Here is an 18,299-nt window from a genome sequence, read left to right as displayed (position 1 = left end):
CTCATTGGTGTAAATCAACGAAGGAGAAAAATTACCTGTTTGGAAAATTTATAAACAAAATATTAAACCAAAAGAAAGCTCTATTTGTGGGGGGGGAAAAATGCTATAAAATCATGTCATTTGGATACAGTGTTGTATGACCACGCAATTGTGGTTCAAATAGTGACAGCTCTAAAAGCTGAAAATTGGTCTGGGCAGGAGGGGGTTTAGGTGCCCAGTAAGCAAGTGGTTAAGGGATTTATGGTAAACCCGGTATAAGTGTAATTTGCCCTGCTTTTTTGCAGTGTGCATTGTATAACATGGTGTTGTGCTTTATCAGCTCCATTAGGTGTCCAACAACCATCACTACTGGGAGCTTCACCTACCATCTACACGCAGTCAGCATTGGCAGCAGCCGGCCTCAGCACCCCTTCTCAAGCAAACTATCAACTCTCTCAGACTGCAGCACTCCAACAACATGCTGCAGCCGCTGCCGCAGCTGCTGCTCTCCAGCAGGTGAGTCAGTAATTCTTTATTATGGTCTTCTTTTTATTTTATTTAAATGCTATTAAATCGTACAAGGCTCTTGTTGGAAGCAACCCTGTTCACCCTGTCAGTGTAAAATTATGTATAAGGGCTTATTCACACAGCACCAGTTTAGGGGCACTAGGCTGTAGTGTAATGCACGTTTCAGTGTACCTCATTACATTAAATTTATTATTATTTTTTCTTTTATCTTTTTAACTTTTATATGAATCATTATACAGTGCCTTCCAGTGTACTGTAGTAAAAAGCTATATGTCTGCATATTACCACAGCTTACCACCCCTCTTGGCTGCATTGAAGTGTGAACAACCATTTTCTATGTACCCTTTTGATGCCCTGCATTGATCCCATGCAGAAAAAATCTGGTTACCGCCCTATGTGTGAACAAGCCCTAAAATGTACGCATACTTTAGCATTCTCAAATGCATATTATTCTTTTGTGACGTTTATGTCTTTGTTAACTTGACTGAAGTCCCTGACAAGCGAAGCAGGGGGATAGAGCAGACCTGAAGGGCCCCAGGGGCAGGGAGGAGGCTGGAGCAGGTGGCAGATGGCTGGGCTGGAGGGGTTTCGTATCTATGACGGGGCAGTACACACCTGCATGCTGCCAATGGTACAGGATACTTCCTGGGGGTGATACACTGGGGGGCAGGGGCTGTCGGGGGGGACTACAAGTCCCAGCATGTGCTGTACCTTACTATGATTTTACATGTACTAAGTCCTTAGGGATCCTAAGAAGGTTAATTTCCATAATTGTGTGTAAACCTGTGTCGTGCATCTGTAAAGATCCACATCGGCGCTACATAAGAGAAGGTTGTTTCATTGTTGAAAATAAAGCTTTGTTAGTTAAAAAAAAAAAAAAAAAAAAAAAAAAAAGCTCCTATCTTTTTTAGCTGGCTCCTAGATTCAAAGCAAATTTGTCAAGTTCCTACAGTATAATATAGCTAATAAACATTAAACATTATTTTAATTTTTTTTCCTCCGCAGTGTTCACCATTTCTAACTGAAATCTGGTTGTAAACCCTTACAAACCACTTTGACCTACAGGTAAGCCTAGATTAAGACTTCCCTGTAGGTCCAAGAAATATCTCCTAAACCTACACGGTTTAGGAGCTATTTCCTAAAAGACGGGCACGGCTGTCTATGGCGCATGCGCCGTAAACAGCGGTGTGCAGGCGCACTATCGCCGTTGGCAGCATGCCACTGCTAGCGCCGATATGCCATTAGTGCCGGCTCCCGTGCGCATGCGCAGATGAGTGGCTGGAGCAGCGATACCCGGAAGAAGATGGACGCTCCGTACTACAGGGGGCAGCGGTGACATCGCTGGCTCCTGTGTCAGGTAAGTGACACATAATGGGCTACTATGCAATGCATAGCAGCCCATTATGCTTTACCTTTGCAGGGAGACAAGAAGAAGCAAACCCATCAGGGTTTACTTCCTTTTTAATTGCAGTCAATGTCTGTTTGCCATATTGGTTGCGTCTGACAGTTTGTAGTGACTGCCTGTATCCTACTCTGTGAGGTTGTCATCCTGCACACGGCTTTCCAATTTGTCACTGTAGCACATTCCATTATGTAGTTAATTAGTTTTACCCTTAGCCAGCTAGGGAAAATACTCAAAAGTATAGACAAGTTGTTTTTTACTGCTCTGGAACATGCATTCTGAGCAGCTTATTTTTTCTAAAAGTCGATCATTACTAATCTAAAAATTTTGACCCATTACAAGTTCTTCCCATAGAATACGCTTGTCAGGACGCTGTAGAATCCACAGTTTTAGTCTGATATAGTATATCATAGTGTATACTGTAGATCACGGGTGTCCAGCCTGTGGCCTAAGGCGGCTATGAATGCAGCCCAACACAGGATCGTAAACGTATTTATTTATTTTCTAAAAATTCATTTACACTCTACGAACACATGTGACCAAAGAAAAAATTGACTGGCTATCTTTACTGGACCTTTTTATAAGATTTTTCTTTGGGGGGGGAAAAAAAAAACCCACTCTTTACAATCACGTCTTATTCATGTCGCCAGTTTTTGTGAGCAACTATTTTCAAGGATGAAGCACATGAAGGATAAAATTAGCACCAAATATCTGATGAGTATCGAATTTATTGAGAATTGCTACTCCATCCATCCAACCAGATATTGATGGGTTAGTTTATCAAAAACAGTGTCAAGTATCACACTCGTTTTATGTTGATGTCTTTTTATAATAAAAAAAATTACATAAAAATGACGTTTTATTACTCAAGTAGGTACATTATCTATACCAGTGATCAATAACTTGTGATCTGCCCAACCCTTTTCTGCTCATCAGCTATTCTTATTGTTGGTGTATTTTATGTGTGGCCCAAGACCATTTCTCTTCTTCCAATGTGGCCAGGAAGGTCAAATTTTGGGCAGCCCAGTTCTAGACATTCTGAAAGTTTTACAGTGGGGATCGAATGTTTGGGCACCCCAGGTAAAAATGTGTATTAATGTGCATAACGAAGCCAAGGAAAGATGGAAAAATCTCCAAATGGCATCAAATTGCAGATTAGACACTCTTATAATATGTCAAAAACAGTTAGATTTTATTTCCATCATTTACACTTTCAAAATTACAGAAAACCAAAAAATGGCGTCTGCAAAAGTTTGGGCACCCTGCAGAGTTAATATCTTGTACTGCCCCCTTTGGCAAGTATCACAGCTTGTAAATGCTTTTTGTAGCCAGCCAAGAGTCTTTCAATTCTTGTTTGAGGTATCTTTGCCCATTCTTCCTTACAAAAGTGTTCCAGTTCTTTGAGATTTCTGGGCTGTCTGTCACGCATTGCTCTTTTAAGGTCTATCCATAGATTTTCAATAATGTTGAGGTCAGGAGATTGTGAAGGCCATGGCAAAACCTTCAGTTTACGCCTCTTGATGTAATCCCCCGTGGATTTTGAGGTGTGTTTAGGATCATTATCCATTTGTAGAAGCCATCCTCTCTTTAATGTCAGCTTTTTCACAGATTTGCATCAAGTTACCATCCAAAATTTGCTGAAATTTTATTGAATCCACTTTCCTTCTACTCGTGAAATGTTCCCTGTGCCACTGGCTACAATACAACCCCAAAGCATGATTGATCCACCCCCATGCTTAACAGTTGGACAGAGGTTCTTTTCATTAAATTCTGTGCCCTTTCTTCTCCAAACGTACCTTTGCTCATTTCGGCCAAAAAGTTCTATTTTAACCTCATCGGTCCACAGAACTTGTTTCCAAAATGCCTCAGGCTTGTCTATATGTTCATTTGCAAAGTTCAACGCTGATTTTTGTGGCGAGGACGTAGAAGAGGTTTTCTTCTGAGGATTCCATGAAGACCATATTTGTACAAGTATCTCTTTATAGTGAAATAGTGTACCACAACTCCAGTGTCTGCCAGATCTTTCTGGAGGGATCGTGCAGTCAAATGTATGTTTTGAATTGCTTTTCTCACAATCCTGTGAGCTGTTCTGTCTGATATTTTTCTTGGTCTTCTAGATCTTGCTTTAACTTCCACTGTTCCTGATGACTGCCATTTCTTAATTACATTCCGAACAGAGGATATTGACATCTGAAAACACTTTACTATCTTCTTATAGCCTTCTCCAGCTTTGTGAGCGTCAACTATTTTTTTAGTTTCTGTTTTCTAGACAACTGCTTAGAAGAACCCATGGTGCTGATTGTTGGGGCAAGATCAGATGAGTCTGGCCATTTAATACCTTTGAGATTGACATCACTTGGTCTTCCCAGACGATGATTGAGAACAATCCATGACACTGGCAGGTCTCAGCTTTGCAAAGGGGGCAGTGCATGCTATAAATTCTGCAGGGTGGCCAAACTTTTGCAGACGCCATTTTTTTGTTTTCTGTAATTTTGAAAGTGTAAATGATGGAAATAAAATCTAACTTTTTTTGGCATATTATAAGAATGTCTATTCTGTAATTTGATGCCATTTGGAGATTTTTCCATCTTTCCTTGGCTTTGTTATGCATATTAATACACATTTTTACCTGGGGTGCCCAAACTTTCGATCCCCACTGTAGCTAAACCTTTTAAATTTTTACATCTTGTGCTGTAAAACTTTCCAAATGTACAATGCTAGGATATCTGATATGTGAAGTAATTCAGGTAACCAGGGGATGTGTTTTATAATAACCTAGTGAAACTTACTTGACATCATTTTTGAACTGCCTGTTAATTGTCTTATCTGTGTCATTTTAAGTTTAACTGACCAGCTATGAACATATAAAATGTTGACATATTCGCTACAAGCGGTAGGTTTGATTTAAAAGCAAACCATTACTGACCTCTGTTGCCAAAAAGACTGCAGAGAAATTTACCCTCATAATGAAAACTTGCTGTGTTATGGGGAACATTAAGAAATAAAGTGGAGTTCTGCTTTAAAAAAAAAAAAAAAAAAAAAAAGTCGGCAGCTACAAATACTACAGCTGCTGACTTTCAATAATCGGACACTTACCTATCCCTGGCGCTAGCGATGTGGGGGATCGAAGTCCTGCTCATCTCCCCCTCCTCTCTGCGGTGCCAGCATTGTCGCTGTGGGTACCCGGCTGTGGCTTCACAGCCGGGCATGCACTGCGCTGGTCATCTGGGACCTGTGACATGTCCCAGATCTTGCGGTGCCTCGGGAGGAAGTGGGAGCTGGAACCCTCTAAAAAGAGGGTATTATTATTATTGTTTATTTTATTTAGCAAAACTATGTAATAGGAGGGCCGACCACCCAAACGAACTGTTCAGTTTGCACCCATTCACACTCTCTTGCACTGCATAGTTGGTGGACCTAAAGGATGTTTCCATGAGGGGCATTTAACAATTCTGTTGCTAAACAGGATCAGTGCGACAAGGAGGCTGATTTACTAAAGAAGCTTAAAATCTTCACTAAAATGTGTGAACATTCACTATGTTTATCAAATCACGTGAAAAGTATTTGAACTGGAATTTGCTTTTCACGTTTGAACAATTGAAGTGATTTATTCACACCTTTTTTACAAAAATAAATAAAATAAATATTTTTGAGGCAATCGGCCTCAAAATGTAACTACAAGGTTATACTTGATTCATAAATTCCCTCTGCTGCTCTAAAGTTAGTGTAACAAAATGAAAGCTGTTGCATTCTTCTCTGTGTTGACTGCCCAGAATTGCAGGTTCAAAGGTTTGTAAATACACAGAGAAAGTCACATAGCCTTTTCGAGAGATTATTATTATTATTATTATTATTATTATTTTATTACTTTACCCCATTATACCCCTTGTACATTCTTCTGTCTTTTTATGGTGGGGAGAGCATTCCAAGACTGAAAGCATGATTTTTCTCTTTCAGCAATACAGTCAGCCGCAACAAATCTACAGTGTACAGCAGCAGGTATGTCGTGTGTGTTTTTTTTTTTCTTCTTCCTTCCAAAAAGAAATTATTATTAATAAAGGACTTTGTAGAAGAAGCTTTGTAGCTTCTGGTGTTGCCTGTCTGCACTTTATATAGTGAATGAACTTGATAATACTACTCGGCTCACAGTGCAAAAGTCTTAATGGCTTCTACCAGTTTAATAAAAACAAATAGATCATCTATCTAGCTATAAGCAGGCTCCTGCAATAGAAGAGCTTCATCCCAGTTATTAGCTTCTGTAGCATTATTTGGCATGTAGAACTTTAGGACGTATCAGATGCCTATATCCCCTACCACACACTGTGGTTCCTTCCTCCAAGACTCAGCAGTGATATAAGGATTTTGGGAAGGAACCACAATGTGCTGCAGGGGATGCAGGCACCTGACTTTACCAGAAGTGTTAAATGCTAAATATTCTTATGGAGAGTGCAGCACTATGTGTAGTTTGCATTGTCTTATGTACATCATTTTGTTGTGCATTTTTGGTATGACATGAAATTACACTGTGGTAAGTGAGCTAATTGTATCTGTTCTTTATGCAGTTGCAGCAGCCTCAACAGACTTTAATAACTCAGGTGAGTACTTGTCTGTGATACTTAAACTTTCAAATGTATTGTATAAGCATGCAGCAAAGAGTTCAATGAGTATATGTCATTAATGCTGCCAATATTGTATTTCTGTGTTTTGCAGCCTGCTGTTGCACTGCCAACAAGCCTCGCCCTGTCCACTCCCCAACAGGCTGCACAGATAACAGTCTCTTACCCTACTCCCCGCTCCAGCCAGCAACAATCCCAGCCTCAGAAACAGAGGGTCTTCACTGGGGTTGTTACCAAGCTCCATGAAACGTTTGGCTTCGTGGATGAAGATGTGTTCTTTCAACTTACGTATGTATTAATCTCGTCATGAAATAAAAAATGTTAGTAAATCTTAGAAGCATTACCTTATGTATAATTTAGCTCCTTCTGCGTGTTTATTTTTTTAAGCACAATGTTCCCTTAAGACTATCGTTTTTAGTTTGTAATTAGATTTACATACAAAATGCAGCCTAATAAGCTGTTATTGGCTGTTTTTAGCTGAAGACTGACTTAATATGGTGGTTTGTATTGTACATTAATCTTAATGACAGGATTGTAGACGATATAAGGTGTTGGACGTTAAGATACAGTCCAACCTTAAAATGGAATTCATCACCCAGTATAGGGAAAACACTGTTGGCGCCACTTCTATCATGAAGGCTCTGTGTTTAGTTTGACCAGAAAATCCAACACAATAGCCAGACTTTTAGTCTGTGTCTACTTGCTGAGGTCTGTTTGAAGTAAATATGTGTATAGGTAAAGTGGAGCAAGAATCCTCTAATGTCCATGGGCATCTTTCTATCATCCCCATTATCGGTTGTTGTTTATAGTTTCTTTTTGAAAATACTGTTTTTGGCATTTCCATCGCGCTTCTTTTTATGCTTTATGGGCACCATACATTTGTAAGGGGTCTTTAAAGTAGAACTATAGGCAAAACTTTTCATTTTGAATACAGTAGGGGAGAGTTATAACCCCTGTCAGATTTTTTTTTTTTTTTTTTTTTTTCCGCCATCTGTGTCCCATTGCATAGATTTCCCTTCACTTCCTGTCCCATAACCATACAGGAAGTGAGAGTAAATCCATGCAAATTAAAGGAATTTCTTGAAGAATTTATTTTATTTTGCCAAACTCTTTAGGGTTTTTCTTTCTTCTCCAGTGCTGTTAAGGGTAAGTCCCCACAAGTCGGAGATCGGGTTTTGGTGGAAGCTACGTACAATCCTAACATGCCCTTTAAATGGAATGCACAAAGGATTCAGACACTTCCAAATCAGGTATGTGTATACCCTCTGCTCTTCCCATCTAACTTGGTTGGCATGATATTTACACAGATTGCTTTTTCTTGCTGTAGAACCCAGCTCAAGCACAGACTTTAATGAAGAACCCAACAGCAGTTATGCCACCTGTTGCACAACAGCCTGCTTTTGGGGTTCAGTCTCAGCCGCCTCCACAAGCACAAACCTTGCTGCAGGCACAAATTTCTGCTGCTTCACTAAATCCATTACTTCAGGCACAGCCTTCTCAGCTGTTACAGCAACAGCAGCCTAAAGGTACACCGTATTTTCCTGTTTGGCTCAAGAATTATTCTGCCACTATACTACTCTAAGGCCTCCTGCACACAATGAGAATATTGGACAAATAATCGTCCTTTGTTTTGTTTGTATTTTTGTTTTTATTTTTTTGCATGATGGTCTCATATAGAAAGCCATTAGGTTAGTAAAGTTACAAAAAATTTTGTACGGGCGAATACAGCTTCAGAAGGAATGTAATGTAATGTATTCTTTCATTTCCAAGCATGCGTGGTCTTGGTCTTTCGATTTTTATTTTTTTTACAGGCGAATACTGTACTGATTAAACAAAAATTGATATGTTCTGGTATCGTATGAGAGTTTTTCGTGTTTGTCCCTTCGGATAATTTTGCATGAATTATCATGATTGGCTCTGAAAGGCTGTGTACTAACAATCAGATTCTCATACGATCGCTTTAAAAGTGGTATTTTTCATCTGATTTTCTCATCGTGTGTACTAGGCAAAGGCTATTCATGTCTGAAAAGCATGATTTTAACCATGTAGTTTGTCAAATACATGCAAAATTGAAAATTGGTCCCCTTTCCCCTTTATGTGCCAATTGCTTGGCAATGTAATTTTTCTCCAGGCACATAACTCGCCAAGTTAGTGATACTGGTCAAAACCCTTCATTAAATCAATCATCCAAAATACTAGTCATACACTGCTTGATTTTACTGCTGAATCTGCTGAAAATTGTGGCTATATTGGACCCTCCCTACTTGACAAATTTGGGTTGAAACATTTGAAGGAGTCAAGTGGAAAATTGTCGGCTGAACAGTGATTACATTCAATCTGTTGCCAGTTGTCAGAATGCAATAGCTGGCAGGAAAGATTCCTCCATCCATGCTGTTCTTGGTGTGGATGGAGAAATTGAAGCATGTATGGCTGGTCTTTGCCTTATGAAATAACTGTAGAAGGGAATCTCCTTGTTGCCCTTAGTAGTAACCAGTCAGCTTCTCCATCTCATTTTCTGAGCTGCTCTAGAAATCTAATGGTTAACTTGGATTTGTTGCATTTCACAAGACAGACAGTTGAGGCCCTGGGAGGTACTTTGAGAGTCAATGAAAATGTATTTTCTATTGAAATTGGGAGGACCTTTTAAAATCAGGCTTCAAGAAATTTCCTTTTATATATAACATAAATGGTTGTATATCTTTGTACTTTTATCTGTTACATTAACATATACAGTAATAAATCTTTTATTTTTTTAAGTAAGCGCTCATATATCTACTTTTCGGGACCATCTTGGTTTTCCTGATGTTGGTACGTTACTGTACAGCTGCTGTAATAATTACTTGAAGTTTTTTCCTATCTGTGTTAAGGATCCTGCCTTACTGCAGTTGGTAATTCTGTTATACCTTACCATGTTCTTTCTCTTCCCCCTCTTAGCTGGTTTGTTACAAACCCCTGTTCGCATCGTATCTCAGCCACAGCCGGTGCGGAGGATTGAGCCGCCATCCAGATTTTCTGTCAGGAGTGACCGAGGGGATTCTATTTCCAGTAGAAAAGATGACCGGAAGTGAGTTTCACTTAATAGAAAGCAACTCCAGTCTCAAAATTGTTACCCAACTTTTTAGTAATGGATTATGTCCTGACTAATTGTAGAGTTTGGGATTCTGCGACACCCCCAGCCCCCATGTAGTCATGTTATTGTTGAGAGGCTAGTGTGTATTGATTCCACCTACCCCCTGAATGGTCATGTCACTGCAAAATTAAGGGGGTCCAAATTTACTTTCAGGATGATTGGCGGGGGAAGGTATTAAATATCTTGTACCTGGAGTTTTATGTGGGCATGTGTATGGTATGTGTAATAATAATAAAAATGAAAAAAAGAGTTTGACATTGTACATGGCCATATGTTTGTGTTGCTAAACTAAACATAGCTTTTACATGTTGTTTTCCATTGTTTCCATACCATTGCAAAGGCTGCCGCATGTGTAGACTAATGCCTTGTACACGCGGTCGGACATTCCGACCACAAAATCCGTCTGATTTTTTTTTCTGACAAATTTTGTCCTAAACTGGTGTTGCATACACACGGTCGGACAAAGTTGTCAGAAAATCCAATCGTTCGGAATGTGATGACGTTCGTTTGTTACGGCGGGACTACGCTGAGGCTAGTAGCCAATAGTTTTGGTTTCATAATTTGATCTGAGCATGTGTGGCACTTTGTCTGATCTGAATTCTCTATAAGCGATCGGAAAAAGTCCAATCAGATTTTTTTGTCTGAAAATTTGAGATCCTGCTCTCAAATTTTTTCCATCAGAATTTCAGACGGAAAAGGTCCGATAGAGCCCAATGGGTGACCTCCTGAAAAGGCTAGTTCATAACTGCAGTGCTGATTCTGACTTCAGTCATTGACCTGAAAGAAATATGAAAGTGAAACTGAAACATGCTAATATGTTTACCTGTCTCAAAACATGATCAACGTGACATTCCAGCAACTAGCATTTTTAAATCTTTCATGACAGGTTTCCTTTGATTAAAAACTTGGAGATCTGTAAAGAGTGCTCTTGTCTAGTATTGATTGAGTGTTCTGTAAATTTAGAGCTAGACATCCCAATGGACTGTTCATATTACTGCATTCTATTGATATACTTATTGGATGAAATGGATGAGCCTGTTTTGTGCTTGCTGCACTCTTCAGGATCTACTGTTCCTTTAGCCTCATTACAGTATTTATAGAACCAGTATATAAATGGCTAATTCATCAGCCTAATAATTTAACCTAATTTTGATTTGGCATCCTATGTCGATTAAATATTTGCATTGGCTTAGTGCTTTTTGGCAGAGTTAAATAAAGAAGTTACTATTTGAGTGCAATGATAGTGTTTTATTATTGTTTATTATTTACAGTAGATACATAAATATATGGGATCTGTACATTCGTCATATTTATAAAACTTGTGAGGGCAAACTAAGCAATGCCAATACAGTATCTCACAAAAGAGTGCGTACACCCCTCAAATTTTTGTAATTATTTTAGTCTATCTTTTCATGTGACAACACTGAAGTGACCAGTAAGAGAGAGTGAGAGCGATAACCCCTAATTTAACACACCTTCTCCTCATTCACACCTGAGACCTTGTAACACTAACGAGTCACATGACACCGGGGAGGGAAAATTACTAATTGGGCCCAATTTGGACATTTTCATTTAGGGGTGTACTCACTTTTGTTTCCAGCAGTTTAGACGTTAATGGCTGTGTGTTGAGTTATTTTGAGGGGGCAGCAAATTTTACACTTCTATACAAGCTGTACTCTCACTACTTTACATTGTAGCAAAGTGTAATTTCTTCAGTGTTGTCACATGAAAAGATATAATCAAATATTTACAAAAACGTGAGGGGTGTACTCACTTTTGTGAGATACTGTGTGTGTATATATATATATATATATTATTTTTTTAACATGTGGCGTTGTAATGATATTATATAAACCTATGTGATCTCTATGTTCTGAAAGATTGTAATCTTTTCTTAGCCGAGAGAGAGATCGTGACAGACGCAGGTCACGTGATCGTTCTCCTCAGAGAAAGCGGTCAAGAGAGAGATCTCCACGGCGTGAAAGGGAGAGATCACCTCGCAGACCCAGACGGGTTGTTCCTCGCTATACTGTTCAGTTCTCCAAGTTTTCCCTGGACTGGTATGTAGGCTGCACACTACTTCATCAGCTCATTATCCTGCTTTAAAAATCCATTGGTGTTAGTTCAAGGATTATATGCTTGCACATGGCCAGTTATTGATAAACTTCTAAGAAGCTCTGCCGACCCTCGCCTTGTTAGTTTGCATGCTATGTATTGATTGAATGTATGAAAAATTATTCATCTGAATAGTAGATCTTTCTTAATTGTACATCATGACACTTCTTTTTTCATGACTACTTGGGTTATGCTGCCACCTTCAGGTGAATAGAGCATGTGACCACCTGAATAAGCCATGTAGTGTTGCCAACATCCCTAATACTGGACAAAAAAGCAAAAAGTACCCCTGGTACTAGTGGGACTTTCAGGTAACGATGAAGGCATGGAAATATACATATGATCAAATTTTATTACAAAATTATAACTGTAAAACAGGTGTATACATCACCAATAAAAACATAAGTATGTGAACATATGAAGAATGACTGTTGTCAAGTCTTTGAAATGGTCCTAATGAGCTCAATGCTCATAGGGTCATCGGACCATTTCAAAGCCTGATGAAGGCGAGCAGGCATGCTCCGGATGCACGCTCCTCCCCACTCTCTCTCCAACCGGAAGTGACGTACACTGCTGTCTGTGAGCTGTCCTAAGTGTATGCAAGCGCTGGGAACCACCGGCATCCCGGGACCCATCAACTGCCTCTTCACTAGTTAGAAGATTGTCTTCCAATGAGCAGATGAACCACATTATCCCACATGCGCTGACATCTCATACATCTTGTTACCAATTGTCTTTTATGGAATAAAATGTCTTAATAATGCTGCACTTAGCTGGCGCTGCTCTCCTTCTGTCATTTCAAAGGACTTGACAACAGTATAGAACATAGAAGAAATGGGATTCTCAGGCCGTTGACCCAGTTATTTCCGATTTGAATAAGAACCTGACAGTTTGGTGGGCAGAGCTCCACCCAAAAGGGGAAACCCCGGTTGTCTGCCTCCTCTCCCCTCCAATGCCATGTCTGGCACCTTGTGGGGGAACCTAGTTTTGACAGGCACTTGCTCCCACGTCCTGCTGAGTTTGCAGCGACAAACTCAGCCGGAAGTTCGGCCCTTGCTGTAGCCTGCCCAGTGAGAACGTGCAGCGTGATTCCCATATGCACAGTAGGAAACTGGGTGTGTACCCACAAGGCTGGTTTCCCTTACCCAAGATGTCGGCGCTAGCACCTGAAAGCTGATTCAAGAATCGGCTTGGGTGACGACACTGTGGGATCCCTTGACAGGTAAGTGCCCTAATAGTAAAAGTCAGCAGCTACAGTATTTGTAGGTGCTGACTTTAAATTTTTTGGTGTGGGGGGGGGGGGGGGGAGGGGTCTGGAGCTTCCTTTTAAAGACATTTAAGGTTAGAAGTCGGGAGCCCTCTTTAGGTGGCCTTCTTATGGGGGGAGTGGCTCTGCAGCCTGCTGTGGGAATGTACCAAGCCCTTAAATTTTGAGCAAAGTGTATTCTTCATTCGGGCCTTTGGACCCGGGAGATTCTGCTATCTGGCAATTACTGAAAGGCTTTGTAAAAGCATTGGGTTTTTCAATGAAATTTTTGGAAAACTCCATAAGGCAGCTTTCTTGGGTGGGTGTCTTGTCTTTCCACATGTGAAGATGGCTCAAGTGTTAGCTGGCAGAACTGTTCTTCAAAAGCAAATAACTAGACTGCCCTTAAGGAGCAAATGCTTGTTTGGACTACCCTTAGATGTCGTCAGTCAGAAGATGACTGGAATAAAGCTCACTGTTACCCCATAGAAGGTAGCAAAGGTGACAGAAACTGGCGACACTTTCTTCATCCAAAAAGAGCTCCTTTTGTAAGCAGCAAGCCTCTGGCTCGAAGTAGAAGTCTATATCCTAATTCTGTAAGAATAACCAGACCCCCATGTCCTTTGGTTTTAGAAGCAAGTTCTCTTCACAGTGAGGGGTATGTCTATCAGCATTCAAAGTCATTTGGACTCAGGAAGTGGGTCTGCAGAATGGTATCCAGAGGTTACAAGCTGGTGTTTTGCTGCTTTTCCACCTCCAAGCTTCATGAGCCAGTATCTTCAGAGCCACAAAAAAGAGTGGGTTTTCTTTGCAGCTCTGGAAAATCTGCTGTCACAGGGGACATTGCACCCATGCTGAAAGGTCTCACAGCTTCTGTTCCGTACCTTGGTAGGGAATACCTGCCTTTTTTTTTTTTTTTGCCGATGTCTATTCACTATAAGGTGGCAGCATAACCCAAGTAGTCATGAATATGAAGTGCCCTGTGTCCTGTAATGACAATTTAATAAGAAGGATGGAGGACCTCAGCTCTATGAGGTTCGATTACACAGATTACAGCTACTCTCTCTGAAAAGGACACATGGCCACAATTGGAGGTTAGTCATCTGTAGGAAGAGAGGATGTTGGGGCTGCTGGCAGGGACACGACTGGATCGATTAGTGTCAGGAAAGTGTTTTGGGGCGGGGGAGAAATTGCATGGACAGATAAAGGTTTTGTACCTTAATGCAGAGAATGCATTTAGGTAAAAACGCTTTTTGCCTTTGCAACCACTATAAACTTATATTACAGAAAGGGTTCTTTACTGTTAGAGCAGTAAAAATGTAGAACTCCTTCCCCCAAGAAGTGGTACTAGCTAAGAGAGTGGTGACAACTTCAAAAAATCTTTAGAGGTCTTCCTCAGGAAGCAGAATATACAGGGACATGGGAATTGTTAGACTAATAATCACACACGCTTCTTAAACTGGAGTGAACGTGTGTCTTTTTTTCTTTAACCTCAGAAAGCTATGTTTTCAGTTTATTTTTTATAAAATGTCTTGCTTATTTTGTCTTTTTTTATTCTTTTCCTTCATGGTATTCTAACAAATGTTTCCTCATATATAAAATGTGTATCTACGTGTTTTAAGGGGCACCTGTGCATTTTATTCAAATTAAATTTGCATAAGTGGTTTAAGTACACCAACAAAGTATCCAGTGATTCATTTAGTGTCTGCAGTGTCTCATTTGTGAAAGGAAAAGTAAATATGGCTGTGGTCTTTGGCATTCATTTCGGTATTGACAAGTATTCTCTAACCTGTGCTCAAAAGGTGCCATCTCTGTTTTGTTTTTTTCAGTCCACTTGCAGCTTCAGGTTGTGAATGTTGACAGTATTGATTACAATGATGTACTGTGTATACTGGGAAACTTTTGTAAGGGGTCTTACACACGGGATAGGTTCCGTTGGAATACCCCTACTCAGCAGTGTATCTGTCTGCTGCAGGCAGATGGCTGGTCTGTGTCAACCCCACTTATGCAGAGGGGACACGGACGGCCCTCTCTCCTCTATGGGCAGTCGGATGTTAATGGACCACCGGTCCATTTACACCTGACTGCCATCCGGTAACCCATCTGTCTGTTTTTAGCGGATTGGATGTCGGAGGGTGTCAACGGACATAAAGGAGACTGGAGGGTCTGACCAGGTCTGCTTGAAAAACTGGCCAGGCAGACCTGATCAGTCCACTAGTGTGAAAGGGGCCTTAGACACTGACAGGGAACTGCTGAATTTAGAACAGGTAGCATGGAAATTGTGTCTATCTGATGTGTGTAATGAAATGTTGATCCAAAGAAAAAAGACTCAAGTTGGTAACTCTGAAAAGGATTCAGTAATTTTGAGAATACTCTTGCATGTTGAATACTATATTTTTGCAATTTTTGAGTGCTGTACTTTTTGTTTCTGATGCAGTCCTGGATGTGACATGATGGAGCTGAGGAGACGTTATCAGAACTTATACATTCCCAGTGATTTCTTCAATGCCCAGTTCACATGGGTGGATGCTTTTCCTATCTCTCGTCCTTTTCAGCTTGGTAGCTACAGTAACTTCTATGTAATACACAAGGAAGTGGACCCTCTTGATAAAAATCTTGCTGTACTGGACCCGCCTGATGTGGATCACACATACAGTGCAAAGGTGTGGTGTTCATTGGTATACATGGAATAGATTTTATTATTATAAACTTGTTATATGGAATAACTTGGGAAATGCCCCGGTGTGTTTTGTGTATAGTTGCAAATGATGGGGAGGGGAGTAAGTAACTATCCAAACACATCCCTGGAAGTTACATTTCACTTGGCAACTAAGTTTCCCATTCAAAATGATTCCGCCACAGAGAGTATACATTCTACATATTGTGATTTATTTAAAACCAGTACACAATATTGCCTTTAAACATTTAAATGTAAAGAATTACACACTTCAGAGTCCACTTATGTATCTATTACTGACACAGTGGATGTATAATATATTCTTCACGACTGTAACTACACTAGCTTTGAATTTCTAGTAAATGTAGTTTCACAATAGTTATCTGCTCCAGTGTCTGTTCTGCAGGTCTTAAAGTGTGATAGCCACACAATCCTTCATATCTCTGGAAGCAAGTGTTCATTCTGGCTATTCTCCACCCGCAGATCTTTTCTCTTAGACGCCAGCTTCAATTAGGCTGCTGCACAGATTCCCAACAAGACAAGTGTCTGTACAACCCTTGTCTCTCTGGTGTGTCCTTCCACTACAGGCTAATTAAAACCACATTACATAGCAGTCTTGGGTTACAGTATCACATGCCTCATTTGAGAAACTTAAAATTGAAGGGCCAGTCATGGTTTTTGGCACATGCTACCTTCATCTGGGTGCATGTGATGCATTTGGTAATTTAGTCAAGTAAAGCATGCTATACAATAACTTAAAGCCTCCCATGTTTTCCTGAATCCCCAACCACTTCCTAACATATTTTCCACTGGGAGCTGAAGGAAATATCAGTTGTGACTCACTCCATGTGACATCGCTGCCACATAGAGTCCATAGTCTTGTGTAAACTACAACTTCGGTGACTTGTCATGTACAAGGGGTTTCCTTTTGCTCCCAGCAACAAAACAATGTGTCAGGAAAGTGAAAGGAGGGTAAGTATATGGTGCTGAAGTGTTAGGAAGTAGAGGGAACCTGTTGATTTGCCCTGCGTGGGGGTAAAGTAGATTCACTCAAAGGTTGTCATAGCCTATAACTGAAAAGGTATACCTGGAAGACCAGTTTTATCACAATATTGAGATTGCAAGTGGATACTCTTGTCTGGAACCTGTGCAGATCCAGGCTGTAACCAGAGAGAAAAGGGTGCCTCTGGTAGTGTAGCCAGAAGTGGGGTTTGGAGAACCTTCTGGCAGTAAGACTTTGAGCTACAGGTTAAACAGTGGATTTGAAATTAATGTTTTACCGTGTTAAATCTGTTATTTATTGATCATTCAGGAGACACTAACTTGACAGCTTGAGGGATACATTATAACAGTGGTCTCCAAACAGTTGCCCTGGGGCCAAATGCAGCCCTTTTCTTGCCTTTATCCGGCCCTTGGGAAACTATTCCTCCCACTGACGCCAACGATGGGGCGCTCTTCCGCCTCACCCCCAACGATGGGGCGCTCTTCCGCCTCACCCCCAACGATGGGGCGCTCTTCCGCCTCACCCCCAACGATGGGGCGCTCTTCCGCCTCACCCCCAACGATGGGGCGCTCTTCCGCCTCACCCCCAACGATGGGGCGCTCTTCCGCCTCACCCCCAACGATGGGGCGCTCTTCCGCCTCACCCCCAACGATGGGGCGCTCTTCCGCCTCACCCTGACCCCCCAACGATTGACTCCCACTGGCCACAGTCCAACCCCTCTTAAGTCTGAAGGATAGTAAACTAGTCCTTTTTGTTTCTAAAGTTTGGCGACTCCCAGCATTATGCCATTACTGTTTGTTCCAGTGTAGGATCTAGAACAGGATTCTAGAATGTAGAACTGTGAATATTTATTTTTTACTTAAGAATTACTCACCTGGTTTTTCCTTTTTGCTCATATTAGGTCATGATGTTGGCAAGTCCATCTTTGGAGGATTTATATCACAAGTCATGCGCTCTTGCTGAGGACCCAGTGGAAGTTAAAGAAGGCTTCCAGCATCCGGCAAGGCTAATTAAGGTATATAGCAACAGATGCATTTTGTTGATTTGAATTAAACATCTTAAAAAAATTTATTGTTTGAGAAGCCAAACAGGGTCTCTCGCAGAGAACTGGAAATGTTGGAGGCTGGTAAGACCCAGAAGGAGCCTGCACCAGTAAAGTAGTATTTCAGAGCATATTGGAGCTTCAAGGGGGAGTTGCAGACTGAAAGACTTTTGCTTTTAAAAACAAATTTGTAACAAAAGAGAGCGAGATAGAGGTGGTCTTTGCTGACCTCGTCCAAAAAATGCTAGCTGCATGACAATTCATAGGAAGGACACATGAGTACGAGTGATACAATTGTTGCCGTCCCAAATGGGTCACAATATGGAAAGGTCTTTTCCGAAGCAGAATTACAATCATTAAAAATTTGTTTTAGATACATGTCGAAGCGCGTTTGAAATTAGCTTATTTGATTCAATAGCATGTACTGTTGTATGGCTATATCATTGTGGAATTGACTGGTGGTACACTGGGGGGAGTCCTTTCCGTATTGTGCTGCATGACAGCTCATTATTTTATGAGTCACTTACCTGGAACAAGCTTGCAGCTGGTGAAGTCAGAGAA

General features: G+C 40.8%; 1 protein-coding gene across 4 annotated transcripts in view; it reads left to right on the top strand.

The window, feature by feature from the left end:
* CCAR1 (cell division cycle and apoptosis regulator 1) overlaps positions 1–18,299 on the top strand; it is an 82,230-nt gene that overhangs the window by 23,693 nt on the left and 40,238 nt on the right. For 3 of the 4 annotated variants that reach the window (XM_077454290.1, XM_077454289.1, XM_077454287.1), the window contains exons 3-13: positions 320–495; positions 5,867–5,908; positions 6,472–6,504; positions 6,620–6,813; positions 7,661–7,775; positions 7,853–8,051; positions 9,283–9,333; positions 9,460–9,589; positions 11,554–11,715; positions 15,454–15,679; positions 17,598–17,711. In XM_077454290.1, coding sequence (XP_077310416.1) covers positions 320–495; positions 5,867–5,908; positions 6,472–6,504; positions 6,620–6,813; positions 7,661–7,775; positions 7,853–8,051; positions 9,283–9,333; positions 9,460–9,589; positions 11,554–11,715; positions 15,454–15,679; positions 17,598–17,711 — 1,442 coding nt within the window. The remainder of the gene's footprint in view (positions 1–319; positions 496–5,866; positions 5,909–6,471; positions 6,505–6,619; positions 6,814–7,660; positions 7,776–7,852; positions 8,052–9,282; positions 9,334–9,459; positions 9,590–11,553; positions 11,716–15,453; positions 15,680–17,597; positions 17,712–18,299) is intronic. The other variant, XM_077454288.1, reaches the window with a different exon arrangement.

This window comes from Lithobates pipiens, unplaced genomic scaffold (assembly GCF_037356315.1).
Source record: "Lithobates pipiens isolate NorthernLeopardFrog02 unplaced genomic scaffold, aLitPip1_a1.2 Scaffold_25, whole genome shotgun sequence".
NCBI lineage: Eukaryota > Metazoa > Chordata > Amphibia > Anura > Ranidae > Lithobates > Lithobates pipiens.
Note: the sequence above shows the minus strand (reverse complement) of the source record. Positions and strands in the feature narration are given on the sequence as shown.